The sequence below is a fragment of the Cololabis saira genome, chromosome 17 (genome assembly GCF_033807715.1).
Source record: "Cololabis saira isolate AMF1-May2022 chromosome 17, fColSai1.1, whole genome shotgun sequence".
Lineage (NCBI taxonomy): Eukaryota > Metazoa > Chordata > Actinopteri > Beloniformes > Belonidae > Cololabis > Cololabis saira.
This window is the reverse complement of record NC_084603.1, coordinates 40,026,426-40,047,230: the sequence shown is the minus strand read 5'-3', so window position 1 is coordinate 40,047,230 and position 20,805 is coordinate 40,026,426. Positions and strand designations below refer to the sequence as shown.

The 20,805-nt window shown below is 44.7% G+C and overlaps 1 protein-coding gene across 5 annotated transcripts in view; it reads left to right on the top strand.

Moving 5' to 3' along the window:
• rasgrp3 (RAS guanyl releasing protein 3 (calcium and DAG-regulated)) overlaps nucleotides 1-18,055 on the top strand; it is a 115,853-nt gene extending 97,798 nt beyond the window's left edge. For 4 of the 5 annotated variants that reach the window (XM_061745333.1, XM_061745334.1, XM_061745335.1 and 1 more), the window contains 8 exons: nucleotides 4,320-4,400; nucleotides 4,501-4,614; nucleotides 4,714-4,829; nucleotides 9,166-9,313; nucleotides 10,141-10,177; nucleotides 12,289-12,438; nucleotides 15,030-15,409; nucleotides 17,327-18,055. In XM_061745333.1, the coding sequence (XP_061601317.1) occupies nucleotides 4,320-4,400; nucleotides 4,501-4,614; nucleotides 4,714-4,829; nucleotides 9,166-9,313; nucleotides 10,141-10,177; nucleotides 12,289-12,438; nucleotides 15,030-15,409; nucleotides 17,327-17,335 (1,035 nt within the window). In that variant the 3' untranslated portion in view covers nucleotides 17,336-18,055. Of the gene's footprint in view, nucleotides 1-4,319; nucleotides 4,401-4,500; nucleotides 4,615-4,713; nucleotides 4,830-9,165; nucleotides 9,314-10,140; nucleotides 10,178-12,288; nucleotides 12,439-14,982; nucleotides 15,410-17,326 lie in introns of those variants that run through there. The other variant, XM_061745337.1, reaches the window with a different exon arrangement.
• The last annotated feature ends 2,750 nt before the right edge of the window (nucleotides 18,056-20,805 follow it).

The window sequence follows — 20,805 nt, the reverse complement described above, 5'->3', positions numbered from 1 at the left end:
GACGCTTGGTTACCTTTTCTTCGGCAGACAACTAATATTCCAGATTTCCCAAACTGCTGGAAAGAGGTTGTATTGGAGACGAGGACTTTGCACTAGTCCATACCTGTCAAGTGTCCCAATTTAGCTGGGAAACTACCGTATTTTACCCCTCTTTCCCGCTGTCCTCCCGTTTTAGTATTTTCCCGTAAATTTCCCATTTTGATAATGTAATCATTTTTAAACAGCATTCCTGTGCATCTCCAAACGGAGTGGTCACTGGCCTCGCGAGAACTGCTGCTTGCTGTAGCCATGGTGGCAGTTCTCACTAGGTTAGTGGCAACAAAGGGAAGAAACTCGGAACGACAAATAATTTCTGCCAAAAAAGATTTCGTGTAAATATCTCTTTAAAATAGGATACCAAATTTATTTTCCTAAAGATGAGCAGGATGGGGCTCAGTTACGCATTCTGAAAAATGTGTAACTGCGATTTTAGTGTCTTTCACCGGGTAAGGAGCGATGTCCGTCAGCAGCAGCAGCTGGAGGCACAGAAACATGTAATCAGTCAGTCAATGCCAGAGCCATCCATCCGTCCGTCCATCCATCCATCCATCCATCCATCCATCCATCCATCCATCCATCCATCCATCCATCCATCCATCCATCCATCCATCCATCCGCATCATCTTCTTCCGCTTATCCGTTCCCGGGTCGCGGGGGCAGCAGCCTCAGCAGAGATGCCCAGATTTCCTTCACCCCAGACACTTCCTCCAGCTCTTCCTCCAGCTCTTCCTCCAGCTCTTCCTCCATCTCTTCCTCCAGCTCTTCCTCCAGCTCTTCCTCCATCTCTTCCTCCAGCTCTTCCTCCAGCTCTTCCTGGAACACCTCCCTAGGGAGGAGGGACATGCCTGGAACACCTCCCTAGGGTAAATGGTAAATGGCTTACACTTATATAGCGCTTTCCAGCTGTACTCCTACAGCCCCAAAGCGCTTTACATTGTAGACATTCACCCACACACGCACACATTCACACACCGATTGTCGGCGGAGCTGCCACACAATGGCGCTGGCCTGACAACCGGGAGCAACCGGGGGATTCAGTGTCTTGCCCAAGGACACTTTGGTGGACACAGGAGGAAATAGGGTTCGAACCACTAACCTTCAGGTTCATGGGCTCTACCAACTGAGCCACCTACCCCTCAGGCAGGAGGGAGGAGGGACATGCCTGGAACACCTCCCTAGGGAGAAGAGAAATGCCAGGAACACCTCCCTAGGGAGGAGGGACATGCCTGGAACACCTCCCTAGGGAGGAGGGACATGCCTGGAACACCTCCCTAGAGAGGAGGGACATGCCTGGAACACCTCCCTAGGGAGGAGGGACCTGCCTGGAACACCTCCCTAGGGAGGAGGGACATGCCTGGAACACCTCCCTAGGGAGGAGGGACATGCCTGGAACACATCCCTAGGGAGGATCCAGGAGGATCCTGTACAGATGTCCAAGCCACCTCAGCTGACTCCTCTCAATGTGAAGGAGCAGCGGCTCGACTCCGAGCTCCTCCCGGGTGACCAAACTCCTCACCCTATCTCTAAGGGAGCGTCCAGCCACCCTGCGGAGGAAACTCATCTCTAAGGGAGCGTCCAGCCACCCTGCGGAGGAAACTCATCTGTAAGGGAGCGTCCAGCCACCCTGCGGAGGAAACTCATCTCTAAGGGAGCGTCCAGCCACCCTGCGGAGGAAACTCATCTCTAAGGGAGCGTCCAGCCACCCTGCGGAGGAAACTCATCTCGGCCACTTGTATCCGCGATCTTGTCCTTTCGGTCACTACCCAAAGTTCATGACCATAGGTGAGGGTAGGGGCGTAGATTGACCGGTAAATCAAGAGCTTCGCCTTTCGACTCAGCTCCCTCTTCACCACGACGATCCGGTACATCGACCACATAACTGCGGACGCTGCACCGATCACGTCTGTCAATCTCCCGCTCCATCGTTCCCTCACTCGTGAACAAGACCCCGAGATACTTGAACTCCTCCACCTGAGGCAGGACTTCTCCACCCACCCGGAGAAGGCATGCCACCCTTTTCCGATGGAGAACCATGGCCTCGGTCTTGGAGGTGCTGATTCTCATCCCTGCCGCGTCGCACTCGGCTGCAAACCGCCCCAGCACATGCTGAAGGTCCCGGTCCGAAGAAGCCAACAGGACAACATCATCTGCAAAAAAGCAGAGATGAAATCCTGGGGTTCCCAAACTGGATCCCCTCCGGCCCCTGGCTGCGCCTAGAAATCCTGTCCATAAAAATTATGAACAGTACCAGTGACGAAGGGCAGCCCTGCCGGAGTCCAACATGCACCGGGAACAGCCAGAGAGCAACATGAGTGGAAATGACAAATAAAAAGAAAATGTAAATGTTTCACTTGAAGAAAATGAATGTGTATATAAACTGAAAATATATTTAAAAAAAAAGAATAAATGTGCTTTAATTCACTTGTGTTTTCATTTAGGATCTATTGTAGGAATTACATACGTAGGAATGTCCACAGCATTTCAGTGTCAAAAAAAGGTAGATTTATCAGATTCTGAGCACATAATTGTAGTTTGTAAGTGGTTGACAGGTAGATATTTTAGATTTCTTGTAAACCTGGTGGGACAGCGGGTGGAGGAAAATGTACCTTATTTTTAAATCCAAAACTTGACAGGTATGCACCAATCCCCCACTGTACAAATATTGGACCGTTAAGCTTTTACCCACAAATTGAAATGCCCAGAGTCACATGCAGAAATAGTGGGGAAGAAATGTTGAGACTGTCTCTTTAGATACATTGAGGGCCCGATTTACTAAGATCCTAAATAAAGAGTACTAAATTGCGTGTGCACTGAAAAAGTTTGCGCGTGCTGTTGTTGTGTGTTTTGCGGGTGATCAACTAAGATTGCGTGCGCAATTGATAACAGGTGCAAACAGCAGTATTTAAATGAGGTGTTGCGTGTCTTACGGTTTGCGGCGCAAACTTTGCGCCATGGAGAGTGGATGGAAAGCAGGATATAGTTGCAAGCGCAAAATGAAATTTGACGAGTTGGAGTTAGAGATATTAGTGGAAGAGGCAAATTGTTGTATTCAGCACCCCTGCCGTGAAAAGCACCCCCTCGTATATTCAATGATAAGTAGACCAAGAAAAAAAAACAACACACTGACACTTCAATATATTTATATATACACACTCACACAAACACATACTTAGGAGTTTATATTATATATATTTACAAATATTATGGAAGACAACACAGTAAGCAGGCTATTAATTAATGACATCAATAACCATTTACCCGATTTTCTTTTTTTTTACCCGAATCCATGAGCGCATTTAAACATGAATCATTAACACAAAACTGGACGCTAAACAGAACATGGACAACAGAACATGAACGTGACACGGAATGAGAATATCATTTTTGTCAGACGAGGGGGTTCTTTTCACGGCAGGGGTGCTGAATACGGCACAACACCGGGGTATGACTGCAGAACAAGTATAGGCGCACAATGAGAAACACTTTTTCCTCCATGAAAACACGTGATTTATTCATTATCACAAATAAAAAAATGAATGTGCCTCCTGTGGCAACCTTTTGCTGAATAATACTCGATTTAACATTCAAATAAAATATTTCTCCTTTTGCATGTGGAGATTAGCACCTTCCTTTCGAACGTATTAAATACAGACGCAATCACAATCCACGCAAAAACTTTCAGGCTTGGTAAATCTCATTGCGTGAGGTAAATGGAGCAATTTGCATCTTCCCCTCCCAGTATTTAGCGATTTCTGCCGGGTACGCCCCATATTGATTATTCATCAGGGCAAAAGTACTAAATGGATTGCGTGTGCTATTTTGCGCATTTGAGAGACGCAGTCCTCTTTGCACGCTGTTAGTAGATCAGCTGGCACTTTGGTTTGCGGGTGCTGTCAAGTTTGCACATGTTTTTACACACGCAAACCTTTAGTAAATCGGGCCCTTAATGTTTTCAATACTAAAAGCCTTAAGAAATATTCTTAAATAAACGATTGAATCTTGGAGAAGCAAGACCTGAGAGTACTGGAGCACTGAAGTTTGCAAAAAAATGGATCACTATCAGCCCCGCGACCCATCTTGAGATTCCACAAGTCTGTTACTGTCCACCGTTAATCTGAATAATTTTGATTTAAGTGTTTACAAACCTCTTAGATCATGGCAGGTTATGACCACCAGTGACCGGGTCACCGCTCCAACTTCACTCGGCTGTATTAAACTAAATCTTACAGTTCTTCATTTGTATTGGAGCAGTTTAAATCAAAATACACGTATTTTTTCAGCTTTCTTTGGACCTTTATTACACAGAAGATGAGATTTACGAGCTGTCATTGCTGCGAGAACCACGTAACTCCAAATCAATGGTAAGTTTCAGGTAAAGTGATGACCATTGGTCAAATAAACTTTGAAAGATTTGTTAGGCTGTATTGACCCAGCTAAAAACGTTTGTATCTGTCTTCACAGCCGACCTCCCCAACGATTACCAACAAGCCTCTGGCCCCGCTGGACTGGGCGTCTGGTGTCACCACCAAACCAGATCCATCAGTGGTCAATAAACACATCCGCAAAGTGGTGGATGTACGTACGACCACACCGCTCTTCAAATGATGCTGTGGAAGAGAGAAACATGCACAGATGTCAATTATTATACTAAGTGTGTTATCCTCTCTTTACAAGTCGGTCTTCAGGAATTATGACCATGACCATGATGGTTACATTTCACAAGAAGACTTCGAGAGCATCGCTGCTAACTTCCCCTTCCTCGACTCCTTCTGCGTTCTGGACAAAGATCAGTGAGTATCTACAGTGACTGTTAGCTTAAAGCTTAAAGCAGCGGTCGGCAACCCAAAATATTGAAAGAGCCATATTGGACAAAACATAAAACATAAAAAACAAATATGTCTGGAGCCGCAAAAAATGAAAAGTCTTGTATCAGCCTTAGAATGAAGACAACACATGCTGCATATTTCTATATTAGTTAGAACTGGGTCCTCGGCTGCAAATGTAGCTGCTAATGTCTTTCCATGTGACTCTTTTTGTTACGCAAATCTTTGGAAGAGTATAAGTACCAGGCAGGAGAAAAATAAAAATAATATTTTAGAGGAGGAAGATTTTTTTTTCATTATGCACTTCGAGAAAAAAGTCGAAATGTCGAGATTAATGTTGAAGTACAATTTCGAGAAAAACGTCAACATTTCGTGAAAAAAGTAAAAATGTTGAGAAAAAAGGCAAAGTTTTGACTTTATTCTTGACATTGTATTTCAACATTAAAGGTATTCTATGCAACAAATCCCTGATCCCTGATCAGCTAGCAAGATTTGAAAGAGGCACCTCTAAGCCCCGCCCATTCGGTCCGAATGAAACGGATTGGTCCAGGTCCAGGAAGGGAAAGAACCAATCAGATGCCTTCATTTTAAACCACGCCCCCCCGCCCTGTCCTGTCCTATGCGCGCACTCGCTTCCAGCCCCCCGTGTCCACTTCCCACGGGTCCTCCTGGGCTCACAGTGTCCCAGTGTAACCCCCCTCCCTCCCCTCTGCGGGGAGCAGAGCCGTTAGCCATCCGGGCTGCTGCTGCAGGACTCTCCGCCCAGCAGCAGCCCGCGGGGACACGAAGAGCGGCAGCAGCCGTGAAGAGCCGCCGCAGCTCCGGCTTGGAAGCTGTATGGGGTCCGTGGGGATGTAGGCGTCTCCATCACGGCGAGAGCGGAGAGCGCCGGTGCACGGCACAGCAGCGCTCCGCCAGCCACGCGGCTGGCGGAGCGCTGCCGTGCAGGCTCTGTTGCCACAGCTACGCCGTAGGGTACGCCCGTAGGGTACGCCCGTAGGGTACGCCCGTAGGGTACGCCCGTAGGGTACGCCCGTAGGGTACGCCCGTAGGGTACGCCCGTAGGGTACGCCCGTAGGGTACGCCCGTAGGGTACGCCCGTAGGGTACGCCGTGGCTCTAGAGCCTGCACGGCACCGCAGCGCTCCGCCAGCCGCACCGGCACTGGCCGGGATGGAGACGCCGGTGGGCAGGATGCACGTTTGGGTGGGCACAGCCCCCCCCTGCCCCCCCTAAAACCGGCCTCGCTTACAGGTGAATGAGACATGGGGGCTGTAAATGTGCTGTCCAAAATGTTTAATAATCGTATGCGCGTTCGTGTTTGTGGGGGCGTGGCTTTGGACGGAGCGCTCGTGGGAGGGGGCGGGGCTTAGAGGAGGCGCCACTTTCAAATCTTGCTAGCTCTAGGAAGTTGCATAGAATAACTTTAATCTCGACATTTCGACTTTTTTCTCGAAGTGCACAATAAAAAATAATCTTCCCCTCTCAAATATTTTTTCTCCTGCCTTTCCCTACTCTTCCGTACAAATCTTTGTTAACAGAAATGTTGAAATGTAATATTTATTCTACACATTTTTACAGCATTGGAAAACATTAAGAATGTTTGTGTCATGTGTGTCCTCCTACAGAAACCATATTAAAACCAAAAATATATTTCCCTCCACCCATCTATTTCCATTTTAAAACATTTTTGAAAAAGTTCCAGGGAGCCACTAGGGTGGCGCTAAAGAGCCGCGGGTTGCCGACCCCCGGGTTAAAGGTTACTGGTTGGAATCCCGACAGGGTCTTCCTCAGTGCAGTTTGCATGTTCTCCCTGTGATTGCATGGGTTTTCTCTGGGTACGCTGGTGTCCTCCCACAGTCCAAAAACATGAATGTTTCTGAGTTGCCCATAGGAGTGAGCGTAGTGTGTATGTAGTGCATCTGAAATAGTAACTACATTTTATAGGGATGATTTGTAAATATGTTTGTTTATTTAGGATAGTTTATTTAACGTCGTGTAACTGACTGATGTATTCACAGTGATTCAATATAAGTTGTAAATGTACCTGTGTACGGTTTATTTTATTATTTACCATTCAAAAGCACAATATATTTAACAGTTTACTTCCACGTGCATAGCAACAATAATCAATGACCACACATCCGCGATCGGGGAAAAAAAAAAAAAAAAAAAAAACAGATCCGTGATCGAGGCACTCGTCACGTGATCAGGATCTACGCTCGTCACTCTATGACGTAGAAGGGATGCCCAGGGAATTCCCTGTGGTTGACGGAATGGGAGAATGGTTAAAACAATGAATTTAAATATCGCCTGTCTCCACTTTCTGGTTCAAAAGCCATTAAAAATGATATTTTGTGGCTGGGCGACGCTCTGGTTAAGGTCTGGTTAGGTTAATGCATCACTTATGATTGGTTAGAAGTAGGAAACGCTTGTGGTTTTTGCTAAAAATAATAATTTCACATCACTTACGCCACCTCCGTCGTCATGGCGACAGCAAACAACATGGTTAAATACTCAAATTTACGTTAAATACTAGAAAACACGGTTAAATACTCGCCGTTAAAATACTGTTAAAAATCATCAAAACACCATTAAAGCAGCGTTAAAAACATGCTTTTACAAACTGACAGTAACAAACAGTAACTTGCGCGTCAAAAACTCATAACTTAGCCACTATAATAAAGAATAATATATACATAATGATAATGTAATAATCCGTGTATATATCACGACCACGGATCCCATTGACTTCGCATAGGTACAATATCCGTGGTGCTCACACGGAATTATACCACTTTCCGTGTTGGTACCACGGAAAATAGTGGTGAGAGGTCGTGGGCATTTCACGGATTTTTGTGAGATCAGGTTGGATGTAACGTTAACGTTAGCTTGGCACCCATGGCTTGTAGCAAAACAATCTCCTATCTGAACACAAAAGTGATTTTAAAAAGTGACTGAGGACTTCACTGTCCATCAAGGATATGTATCCTTCTCCTCTTTTTAGTTTGTCGATCTCTTAGCCGTTTTTTAGTTCAAATTTGGCTCCAGGCACTCAAGTAAAGATAACGTCTGACTCTAATTCAAATCTTCCTCTTCTGTGGCGATTTTTCTTCTTCTCCTAATAAGGTGGATTACAACTCTTTGTGCTACATAGCGCCAACTACTGTACAGGAGGGACATAGCAGTCAGGAGTCACTGATTTCAAAACGCAACTGGCTCCTTTCGGCAAGACGTGCGCGGTGCCCTGATCTGTCAATCATCTGGGGTGGCACTTGGGGGGACCAATCAGGTTTCAGGGGGGTCCAGTACCCCCCCCCGGCCCCCCCTCTAGCTCCGCCTCTGCAGCCATGTCCCAAGCGTGACCCACAACCTGAGATGAGAAGCATTCGCATTCATTCTCTCGTAATCAGGATGTTGTAGGTGACATCTAGTGCTCTATGGAGGTAGATTTGTGTCTTAATTATTCAATAAAAAAAAAGACCATGGACAGAAACAAAGTGGGTGGGCTGCGTGACGTCATCGTGTCATAATTAACCCGTTATATCTTAAAAACTGAAGCAGCACAAACGATTTTTTCTGCACAAACAAGCACTAACGCAGCACAAACAAAAGAGACCATTTTGGACATAGTCGGGGGGCTGTAGACGTTGGTGTCGACACTTGTCACTCAAACATGTCTGACCAATGGGGAAGCTCCGCCCACTGCGGGATGTTTGTGTCCAAATGATTCAATAAAAAAAAAAAAACACTTCAAAACTCTTTTTCACTTCAATCAAAAAAAAGATAACTTCAAATCGAAGAAAATGTTTTAAATCCAAAAAAAAAAGTGTTCAAATGCAATTTTTTGGGTCTCAAATATATTTTTGCATTCAAACACTTTTTTCTTTTACATTTTTTTTTATTAAAGCAACTTCTTTTTTGATTAAATGATAAAGACACAAATGTCCTACCCATAATATGGCTCAAACACAAAACAACACTACTTCAATCAAAAAAGTTGCTTAAAACAAAAAAACTTCTATCAAAGAAAACATTTCCAATCAAAGAAAAACAGTGTTCAAATTCATTTTTTTGAGTCTCAAATATTTGTTTGCATTCAAACACTTTTTTTCTTTGATTGAATTTTGTTTTGCATTGAAGTTAATTTTTTTTTTATTGAAAATATATTTATTTACAGTATATATTATATAAGGAGCAGCAGGACGGATCTCTGTGGTTGGATCTAGAAACAACTGCTTGTGGTTCTTCTTTCACTGTGTGCTCGTCTCATCCCCCTCTTCCTCTGTGTACGTTTTTCCCAGGGATGGGTTGATCAGTAAGGATGAGATGATCGCTTATTTCCTGCGGGCAAATCCCCTGCTCCAGTGTAAGATGGGACCGGGTTTCATCCACAACTTTCAGGAGATGACCTACCTGAAGCCAACCTTCTGTGAACACTGTGCAGGATTTGTGAGTATTTCAGTCCCCTCACTGGAGGTTTCTTACCTCAGTTTTACTTTCTGCATTGACATAAACACTGCAGGCCAGTCATGAAGCCAGCCAGCCTACACTCTGGTGTTGCTTGGGTATATACAAATATAAAGTAAGGACAACATGGAAAATAAAAGAAAAAATGATAACAAATCCAAAGTGATCTAGTCAGATTATTTGACTTTCATTGCAAACAGTATGAACCCAAGATAATTGATGTTTTCATTTGTTAATACACAGTACACCACAGATGCACAAAAAAGGTTTGACTAGTTCTCAACACTTCAAACCATGTCTGGTGTTGAGAACTTGAAGCGATGAAGAGTTTCCAGTTTAAGAAAACTCAAATATCCTATCTAAAAAAATTAGAATATTCTGGGAATCTTAATCTTAAACTGTAAGCCATAATCAGCAATATTAAAATAATAAAAGGCTTGCAATATTTCAGTTGATTTGTAATGAATCCAGAATGTATGACATTTTTGTTTTTTTATCACAATATTCTAATTTTCTGAGACAGTCCTGTATATTAACAAATGAAATTAAGTTGATGAGAGAGAAACATGAAATATCCTGGGTTCATACTGTCTGCAAGGAGATGGGAGAATCTGTTTGCACGTGTCATATTATTCCAACTGTTTCTTATGTGGGATTTTAGTTTGAACCTGCTGAACCTGCTGAGAACAACCACCAACAGAAACACACGAGTGCCTGCATATATATGGCCCTCTTCCTAAGGGCCTGAGTCTGGTTTATGTTTGATTTTCTCTGTCCTTCTCCCACATATGCTCTTCTCCTGAGTCCAGCTCTGGGGGATCATCAAACAGGGATACAAGTGCAAAGGTACAGTCCACTGACTACGTCTCCACTTCTTTCTGTTCCAGCCTATAGGGCTTTTATTATTTACTCAGGTCAATATCTTTAGAAATTTGAGGTTAGGACTCTTACATTGTCACATAATGTGCTGCTCTTTGACCCTGTAGACCTCCCTGAGCTGACCTCAGTCGTCAATAGAGCTAAATCAACCACGTGTATGTTAGACCCCATACCAGGGGTCGGCAACCCAAAAAAGTTGAAAGAGCCATATTGGACCAAAACACAAAAAACTAATAGGTCTAATAGGTATATTAGTTATAACTGGGAACTTGGCTGCAAATGTAGCTGCTAATATCTTTCACATGACTCTTTTTGTTACGCAAATCTATTGAAGAGTATTAGGGCCAGGAAGGAGAAAAATAAAAATATTTTAGAGGAGGAAGATTTTCTTTTCATTATGCACTTTGAGAAAAAAGTAAAAATGTCAAGAAAAAAGTCAACATTTTTGGAAAAGTCAAAATGTTGGGAAAAAAGTTGAAATGTCGAGATTAAAGTCGAAATGTCGAGATTACTGTTGAAGTACAATTTCGAGAAAAATGGCGAAATGTCAAGAAAAAAAGTAAAAATGTCAAGAAAAAAGTAAAAATGTCGAGAAAAAAGTCGAAATGTCGAGAAAAAATTCAAAATGTAGAGAAAAAAGGCGAAGTTTTGACTTTATTCTTGAAAATTGTATTTCAACATTAATCTTGACATTTCAACTATTTTCTCGACATTTTTACTTTTTTCTCAAAGTGCATAATGAAAAAAAAAATCTTCCCCTCTCAAATATTGTTTCTCCTGCATGACCCTGATACTCTTCCGTACAAATCTTCGTTAACAGAAATATTGAAATGTAATGTTTATTCTACACATACAGCCTTGGAAAACATTAAGAATGTTTGTGTCATGTTTGTCCTCCTACAGAAACCACGTTAAAACCAAAAATATATTCCCCCCCCCCCCATCGATTTCCATTTTCAAACATTTTTGAAAAAGCTCCAGGAGCCACTAGGGCGGCGCTAGAGCCGCGGGTTGCCGACCCCCGGCCTAAACCCACTCGACTATTAAAAAATGTTCCTTCCCTTATTGTAACAACAATACTGGAACAAATCAACCTATCCCTAAACGTATGATATGTACCACAGGCTTTCAAAGTGGCAGTAATCAAACCTTTACTTAAAAAACCTTCTCTTGACCCAGACACCTTAGATAATTATAGGCCAATTTCTAACCTTCCATTTGTATCTAAAATTCTGGAAAAGGCAGTTTCAAGCCAGTTATGTGACTATTTGTATAGAAATGATCTGTTTGAAGTCTTTCAGTCAGGGTTCAGAATGCATCATAGCACAGAGACAGCACTGGTTCCAGTCACGAATGACCTCCTTATGGCCTCAGATAAGGGATTAGTGTCCATACTGGTTCTACTGGACCTCAGATAAGGGATTAGTGTCCATACTGGTTCTACTGGACCTCAGATAAGGGATTAGTGTCCATACTGGTTCTACTGGACCTCAGATAAGGGATTAGTGTCCATACTGGTTCTACTGGACCTCAGATAAGGGATTAGTGTCCATATTGGTTCTACTGGACCTCAGATAAGGGACTAGTGTCCATACTGGTTCTACTGGACCTCAGTGCTGCTTTTGACACTGTAGATCATGGCATTTTACTGCACAGGTTAGAGCATGTTGTTGGGATTAAAGGGACAGCTCTACGTTGGTTTAATTCATATCTATCTGACAGGTTCCAGTTTGTTCATGTACATGAGGTTTCTTCAGAACAGTCAAGGGTCTGTTATGGTGTTCCGCAGGGTTCAGTGCTAGGGCCAATCTTGTTCAGTTTATACATGCAGCCGTTGGGAAGTATAATCCAGAATCACGGCATACACTTTCATTGTTATGCTGATGATACGCAGCTCTATTTGTCTATGAAGATGAAACAGAACCATTGGTTAAACTTCAGGCATGTCTTAGGGACATCAAGGACTGATGTCCAATAATTTGTTGCTTCTATGATGATCTGCTGTGGTGAAGAAAGAACCTGCGTTTGCTTGGACATTTTAAATGTACTGTGAGTTTGAGTCCTTCTTTACCTTGCAGATTGTGGCGTGAACTGTCACAAACAATGTCGGGAACTGCTGGTTCTGGCCTGCAGGAAGCTGGTTCGCTCCGGATCTCTGAGCAGCGGTTCTCCGGCCAGATTGACCCACAGCTCCCTGCCCAGCAGCCCCACGCTGCCCACCTGCAAAGGTCTCCCTCTCTGCACAACACAAACACTACACTGCACACCAATCATTCACAATAGGGTTGTCCCGATCAGGATTTTTTAGCTCCCGATCCGATCCCGATCACTTGAGTTTGAGTATCTGCCGATCCCGATTTTTCCCGATCCGATCACTTTTTTTGGCTACCGATACATTTCCAATACTTTTTCCCGATCAGATACGTTTTGGCAATTAATTAAAGAGAAAAAAAAGAGGACTAAAACTTAATTATCCCAAGTTTCTTTTATTGTCCATTGGAAACAACATGGACATTTATTTCAACAAAGCTTATCAGCTCTGGTGCCACAAAATTTAGAAACGTGAAATTGTAAACTAAAACAAAAAGTGCAGAATAGTGCAATAACAAAAATAAATACATTTCACTTCAAAAGAGGTAGTTGAATGACATCCAGTCAAACTCACAAACAAGAAAATTAAAATACTTATTGGCTTAACCTTAGTGCAACATTCTGAATGAATGAATGAATAGCAGCAGCTTAATGAACATGAACAGATAGAACATTTCACAATTCAAACATGTAAACCATGTTAGTTTCGCTGGCCGGAAGTGACGTTAAATGCAACGATATATAAAACGATTTAATATACATTAAAAACATTAATAACTAGGTATGTCCCGATACTTTTTTGGCCGATACCGATGTTATGAAAATGCCGTGATCGGGCGGCCGATCGATCGGGACATCACTAATTCACAAAGGAAACAACTGGTCGGTCGTGGATCTTCAACTTTTCTGCATTCGTTCGTTCGTTTATTTCATTGAGAAAATAAAAACTAAACAATATCATCATCCAACAGCGTTGCCTCGTTGCATATAATGTATTGCCGACTCAGTGTCTGAGTTTTACCCCCAAGCGGACCTCCACTGTCACGCAAAGCTGCAGCGACAAACATTCACATCTTAGCCGGTTGCGTACGAGTAACGGACATGGACGTCTGGTCAGACTGCATGTGTGTCCCAGGCCTAGGTTGTCAAACAGATGGCAGAGATCTAAGATGGCATAAACACACTTATTTCAACATTAATTTGAACCTTTTAAACTTATTTCAACCTTGTTAGTCCTGCGTCATGCCGTCATGATCAAATCAAACGACTGGTTCCACACATCGCAGGCCGGAGAGAAACATCACATTTTCTAAATTTGTTCGAACTCCACTCTGTTGGGGTAAAAAAATTCCCACAGATCCAGAGTCTCTCCTGCTGGGTCCATAATGGTCGGTCCGTTCTGTCACAACGTGTGGTTGTTGAGGACCCAAACGCAGGAGAGCAGGAGGCAGGAGTTCGCAACAAAACAGGATTTATTGAGCAAAAACAAAACCAAAAACGCTGCTCGGCAGGATCAAAAGCAGAACAAAAACTGGAATCCAAAAACGACGAGGAGACATGGAGGGAGCAAACAGTACGGACCGACAGGGAACAAAGGAATGACAAGACCAGATAAACACAGAGGATAACGAGACACGACGAGACACAGGTGCAGACACAATCAGGGCAAATGGGAAACAGGAGGGACAGAACTGAAACTCAAACTGGGGGGAAGTGTCAAACCCTGACAGGCCCGGTACAGTTCTGATCCAGGTCCACAGATGTCCTGGGAAGGGGAGGGCTAGTGGGGGCAGAGCGTCTTGTTTTCATTCCACCAGGGAGATTGTGACTGGAGCAGCCGGCCAGGCTGCTCTGTCAAGGTCAGATTATAGAATCAACAATTGTATTGAAAAAAAACAGGCGGATTCCAGTAATTTTCCATCTGCCTTAAGTCTCTAGTTCATCAATGGCGACTCCAAACAGACAAATTTGTGGTCAATTCCCGCTAAGCCGAGCTTCCAACTTCTCCAAGGTCTAAACTGCCGCTAGCCTGCGATTCTGCTCAAGAATCGCATCCAGCTTGCGGTTTAGCTCCCCCAACGTTAAAGTCTGAGTGTTGGTCACAGAGCTTTTCCCCTTAGCCACGTCGGGCAGCTCTGAGAGGGCCAGAACAGCTGTCGACGACTTACGCGTTTGTCGATATGCCAGGAATCCACCAGCTCCAAAAAGCAGAAATCCTGTTATCATTAATCCAATTATGAAGCATCTTCAACGTCATCGACGGACAGAATCGACAGGCACATGATCCTCCAGTGTTTCCATGAGTCCATCACGTATCCAGCAAAAAATGTCCCATCGGGGCAGGAGGGCTCCCTTGTCCCCTGATTTCTCGTTACCAATTCCATGATTGTAGAGAGTTTCAGAGGATGTGAACAAGAGAGGCTCTAAAAAGACAAGACAGGACAAAAAGCAGCAGCAGGGCAGATAGGGAGGGAGAGGGAGCAGAAAAGTGTCCGCCTTCACCGAGAGCCGGAAGAAGAAGGGCCACCAGTGTACAATCTTATAGAAAAAACTTAACAATTTCATAAAATCCTAACAGGGTGAAGAACTCAAACAGACCTGCTTTAAACTGTACACAACTGAATAAAATGTAATGTTTCATCTGTGCTTTCCACTTTTTTCACTGACTCTGGGATATAAAGCTGGACCTTTCTGCTGAAGTCACAGCCTCTTGCGTTCCCTCCTCCAGACGAGGACGACGTGTTCGAGTTTCCGGCCGTGCCAGCGTCGTCAGCTCCGGCCCTGGCCCCCCAGTCCATCACCCTGATGACGGGCTCGGCCCAGAGGATCTCCGTGAGACTACAGAGGGCCACCATCACCCAGGCCACGCAGAACGAGCCCCTGTGGCCCCAACTCAGCTGGGGGGCCGCAGACGGCGGCTCCCACACCTTCCCCAAGATGAAATACAGGACTCACAGGAAGATGTCTAAAAACAAAGGCTTTGCCTGTTGGGAAAACCAGAATGATGGGCGGCACGAGGCGGTTGCTTCCAGGTGCAGCGTGGACGTTCAGAATCAGCCGGACACGCCCAAGGAGCCCACACGTAACGGGCTCACACATGCCAGGAAGGTAACCGGGTTTTCTTTCATGCATATAAAGGCCCAGTCCCAATCCCCCCCTAGTCCTACTTTTCAGTCCTACCCCTAAATTTTGCGTATTCCCGTGAGGGTAGTGTTGTCCCAATTCCTCTTTGCATGTAGGGCTAGTGGACATAACAAGGGTTAGTGTGTATGAATTTAGCCCTACAGAGCGAGGGATTTCAGATGCTGACTCACCGACCGAGGGCTAGAGAAATTTCCCAGAATGCTTTACGTCATCATTTGCAGACTGAATCAAACAAAAGAACATGGCGGACATTTCTAATTTTTAGCGAATAAAATCAATATTTTGAGTTAGTTTCTGCATAATGCGAGAAATATATATTTTACTTTCATAATATTCATATTATGAAAGGCTGCTACTCCTTCACATTGAGAGGAGTCAGCTGAGGTGGCTTGGGCATCTCTACCGGATCCTCCTGGACGCCTCCCTAGGAAGGTGTTCCAGGCATGTCCCTCCTCCCTAGGGAGGTGTTCCAGGCATGTCCCTCCTCCCTAGGGAGGTGTTCCAGGCATGTCCCACCGGGAGGAGACCCCGGGGCAGACCCAGGACACGCTGGAGAGACTATGTCTCTCGGCTGGCCTGGGAACGCCTCGGACTCCCCTCGGAGGAGCTGGAGGAAGTGTCTGGGGTGAAGGAAGTCTGGGCATCTCTGCTGAAGCTGCTGCCCCCGCGACCCGGGAACGGATAAAGCGGAAGAAGAGTGAGTGAGTGAGTAATATTCACTCAGTGAATGTATATAATCACTCACTTGCCCGTTTTTCAGATCTCGCCAGAATAAAGGCTGATTTATGGTTCTGCGTTACACCAACGCAGAGTCTACGGCGTAGGTTACGCGGCGACACGCGGCGTACGGTGCGCGTAGCCGCGTAACCTACGCCGTGGGCTCTGCGTTGATTTAACACGGAACCATAAATCAACGGCGGCTCTTCTCATCCCCGAAAACATCGGAGCAAATTTCTTAACAGGCGTTATTTGGATAAACTGAGCCCAGGTTGGGGATCTTAACGGTTACTTTTACGCCTGAAAAAATATTAAAACTTAGTTTTGTGTGGCATATTAACAGCGCTACAGCGGAAATTAAAACAGCTTTTAGCTCTGGGCTTCCTGATATGGTGTGACGTTTGTGCAAACGTAACTACGCAGTCACTTACGTACCCGAACATAAACCACGCAGTGACGTAGCAAGAAAAATCTAGGGGTAGTGCTGAAAAGTAGGGGTAGTGGGAGTATTGGGACTGGGCCCTGGGAAGATTACAAGGGCCCTAAAATTTGTGGCTTCATTTTTAGGGCTAGTGATAGCGAGTTAGGGCTAATGGTAGAAAGTAGGGGGTGTATTGGGATTGGTCCAAACTCTTTTTTTTTTTATGACACAACTGTGGTTCAGTAATACGGAAGAGTCACTCTACTAGACTAGAAAACCTTTTAGTTTCTCAAGACATCAATTTGCCTTTTTTAACATTTTAAATATGTATATATATTTATGCAGGAAAAAGGATATTTGAGAGAGGAAGATTTTTTTTTATTGTGCACTTCGAGAAAAAATTCTAAATGTCGAGAACAAATTTGAAATGTCGAGAAAAAGGTCGAAATGTCGAGATTAATGTTAAAATACAATTTCGAGAACAAAGTTGAAATTTCGAGAATAAAGTTGAAATACATTTCGGCTTTTTTCTCGAAATTGTATTTCAACATTAATCTCAACATTTCGACTTTTTTCTCGACATTTCAACTTTTTTCTCGAAGTGCATAATGAAAAAAAATGTTCCTCCTCTAAAATATTTTTATTTTTCTCCTGCCTGGCCCTAATACTCTTCCGTACAGTAGAGAGTGGATGCCAGAATGAAATTACAAGTTTTAAAATGTCTCCTCTTTCTTTCCCTCAAGGACAGCTGACTTGGTCCAAGTGTCCAGGGCCGGTTCTCGGGGGGCCGGGGGCCCCGTGGGCCCTTCCCGGCTGGAACCAGGAGGTTCCTCTCACTGGGCGAGGCTCTGGGCCGCTGGAGGTCACCGTTTAGGTCACCGTTCAGTGACCTGCAGCTCTCCTGCCCCGTCTGGCGCTCATGCACGTGTTTCTGCGACGGTGGAGGAGCTGGACGCTTCCACCCGGGAGACGACCGCACACGGCTGGTACTGGGGTTTGTTCCGGGATGTTCTTTAAAGAACGTGAGCAGAAGTGAAACACGGCGAGAAAAGTGAGGGTTGGTAATTTCACAGCGAAGAAGTGACAGCCGTGGACAGAAACGGTATTGTTTTAGATCCGGAGGAATCGGCGAGCAGGCGAGACGATGTGACACGTGAAGCTGCAGGAAAAGGGAAAGGAGGACTGAACGTGAACATGAAGGGAAACTGCTGCCATGGAGGAGGATGCTAGTGGACTAGAAAACCTTTTAGTTTCTCTAGACATCAATTTGCCTTTTTTTTTACATTTTAAATATGTATATATATTTATTCTTGCTGCATCTGCATATACTATGTTACACGTACCTTTTAAAAAAATGAATGAGTTCCACAGATATAACTGGACACACTGGCCATATTTGTTGGGATCCAGCTAGACGTCCTCTGCCCAGAATATACAGCAAACAAAAGGGATGTATTGTCATTATCAATAAATGTATCAATAAATCAATCTGACTTTTTTTCATGCAATTTAGTCTAAAGAGGTTTATAAATGGGGGGGTCGAATAACCGACTCCAATGTCATTTGAGCTCTAAAAAATACTTGGGGCCCGATTTACTAAGCTCCTAAATAAAGAGTACTAAATTGCGTGTGCACTGAAAACGTTTGCACGTGCTGTTGTTGTGTGTTTTGCGGGTGATCAACTAAGATTGCGTGCGCAATTGATAACAGGTGCAAACCGCAGTATTTAAATGAGGTGTTGCGCGTCTTACGGTTTGCGAGCGCAAACTCTGCGCCATGGACAGTGGATGGAAAGCAGGATAGTCGCAAGCGCAAAATGAAATTTGACGCGGTGGAGTTACAAATATTAGTGGAAGAGGCAAATAAACACATTCATGAACTACAGCAAAGACATTTAAATATTACCAAAAGAAACACAATATCGGAGAAAACCTGCGATAGAATAAATGCAGTTGGTAAGACAAAAAGAACGGCAGATGAGGTTAAAACAGAGTCGGCGGCAGAACAGATCTAATTGGGGGGCACATAAAAACCAGCGATGTAAATGCTTAATATGAGTTTGCCATCAACGATCACAGCAAACCAGTTTCAATTACACAACATACTGCAAAATCTCTTTTTAATACACACACACACAAGTGTATTGTGCACCCAAACTGTAAAAAACAAAAAACAACGACGTACAGGCCACGTCTCTCCCTCCCTCGCCCTCTCCATCTCTCTCTCATACAACGCATACACATAAAAACGTGAACGGTGAATCTCCAAATTTAATTTGACGAAATTAGACAGACCCAAACATTCCACATTTGCGTAATAATAAACGCCAAGGCTGGCGCCATGAAGTCAATTAAATGCATGTCTCACCTTTAGAAGAGTTGCACATCTTAATTTTCCTATTTCACCATAGATCACACTTTGGGAAGCCTTTATATTTTAGCGTTATTTCCGCGTAGATAAGAGTGAGTTTGATGCTCCTTAACAAGTTTGGTCCGCGGATCAACATCAACCCAGCTCCCCCAAACCTTTGCTCCCCGATTGGCTGATTTATGGTTCCGCGTCACACCAACGCAGAACCGACGGCGTAGGGTACGCGGCGACGCACACCGCACCGCGACCCTACGCCGTAGATTTAACGCGGAACCATAATTCAGGCGAAGCTGCAGTCTGTCTGCGCTGATACTGACACACCGGGTCGGAGCGGATTTGGTCATGATGTTTAACCTGTGTTTTGTGATTAATAAGCACGGGTTTTAATTAAATGTAATTTACGAAGGATGATTTCACGTTCAATAAGATAAGTAATTAATAAAATACAAAGTTTGGCACAAAGGCTTGGCCTGCTTGTGGGCGAGTGGAGGGGGGCACATTAAGAGAAGGTGGCAAGATATAAGGCAAAGAACTAAAGAAAACGTGGCCTTTAATAAAACTTGTGCAACCATTTTTAAAATAGCATGCAGCAGAATAAAGACTCTCTCTGCGTATTCTTTGATTTTGGATGTCGCTTCCTTGCCACAATAACAGCAGCAGCAGATTAGCACCTTCCTTTCAAACGTATTAAATACAGACGCAATCACAATCCCCGCAATTACTTTCAGGCTTGGTAAATCTCATTGCGCGTGGTAAATGGACCAATTTGCATCTTCCCCTCCCAGTATTTAGGATTTCTGGCGGGTACGCCCCATATTGATTATTCATCAGGGCAAAAGTACTAAATGAATTGCGTGTGCTATATAGCGCATTTCAGAGACGCAGTCGTCTTTGCACGCTGTTAGTAGATCAGCTGGCACTTTGGTTTGCAGGTGATGTCAAGTTTGCACACGTTTTTACACACGCAAACCTTTAGTAAATCGGGCCCTTGTAGTTTAAAGCAGCACAATGTAACTTTCAGCTTGCTGGGGACCGCAGGCAGGTGGAAGCAGGAACAGGATGACCGGGGGTGGGGACAGCAGGCCAGCATGCAGCTCCCGAAGCTCCGGCCCCGGTCATCCCATTGCTGCTTCCACCTGCCTGCGGTCCCCACCCCCGGCCATCCCGCTGCTGCTTCCACCTGCCTGCGGTCCCCACCCCCGGCCATCCCGCTGCTGCTTCCACCTGCCTGCTGTGCTGTTGCCGTCCCGACCCCTAGTCTTATGATCCTGGTCCTGCTCAAGGTTTCTTCCCTCCTAAAGGGGAGTTTAAGTAAGGTAAAGTAAGGCTTTTTTCCCACTTAGGGAGTTTTTACCTGCCATTGTTTATGTAATACGGATACAATCAAGTAATCGCGGATACAAGCGGCCGAGATGAGTTTTCTCTGCAGGGTGGCTGGACGCTCCCTTAGAGATGAGATTCCTCCCTTAGAGATGAGTTTCCTCCGCAGGGTGGCTGGACGCTCCCTTAGAGATGAGTTTCCTCCGCAGGGCGGCTGGACGCTCCCTTAGAGATGAGTTTCCTCCTCAGGGTGGCTGGACGCTCCCTTAGAGATGAGTTTCCTCCCTTAGAGATGAGTTTCCTCCTCAGGGTGGCTGGACGCTCCCTTAGAGATGAGTTTCCTCCGCAGGGTGGCTGGACGCTCCCTTAGAGATGAGTTTCCTCCCTTAGAGATGAGTTTCCTCCTCAGGGTGGCTGGACGCTCCCTTAGAGATGAGTTTCCTCCCTTAGAGATGAGTTTCCTCTGCAGGGTGGCTGGACGCTCCCTTAGAGATAGGGTGAGGAGTTCGGTCACCCGGAAGGAGCTCGGAGT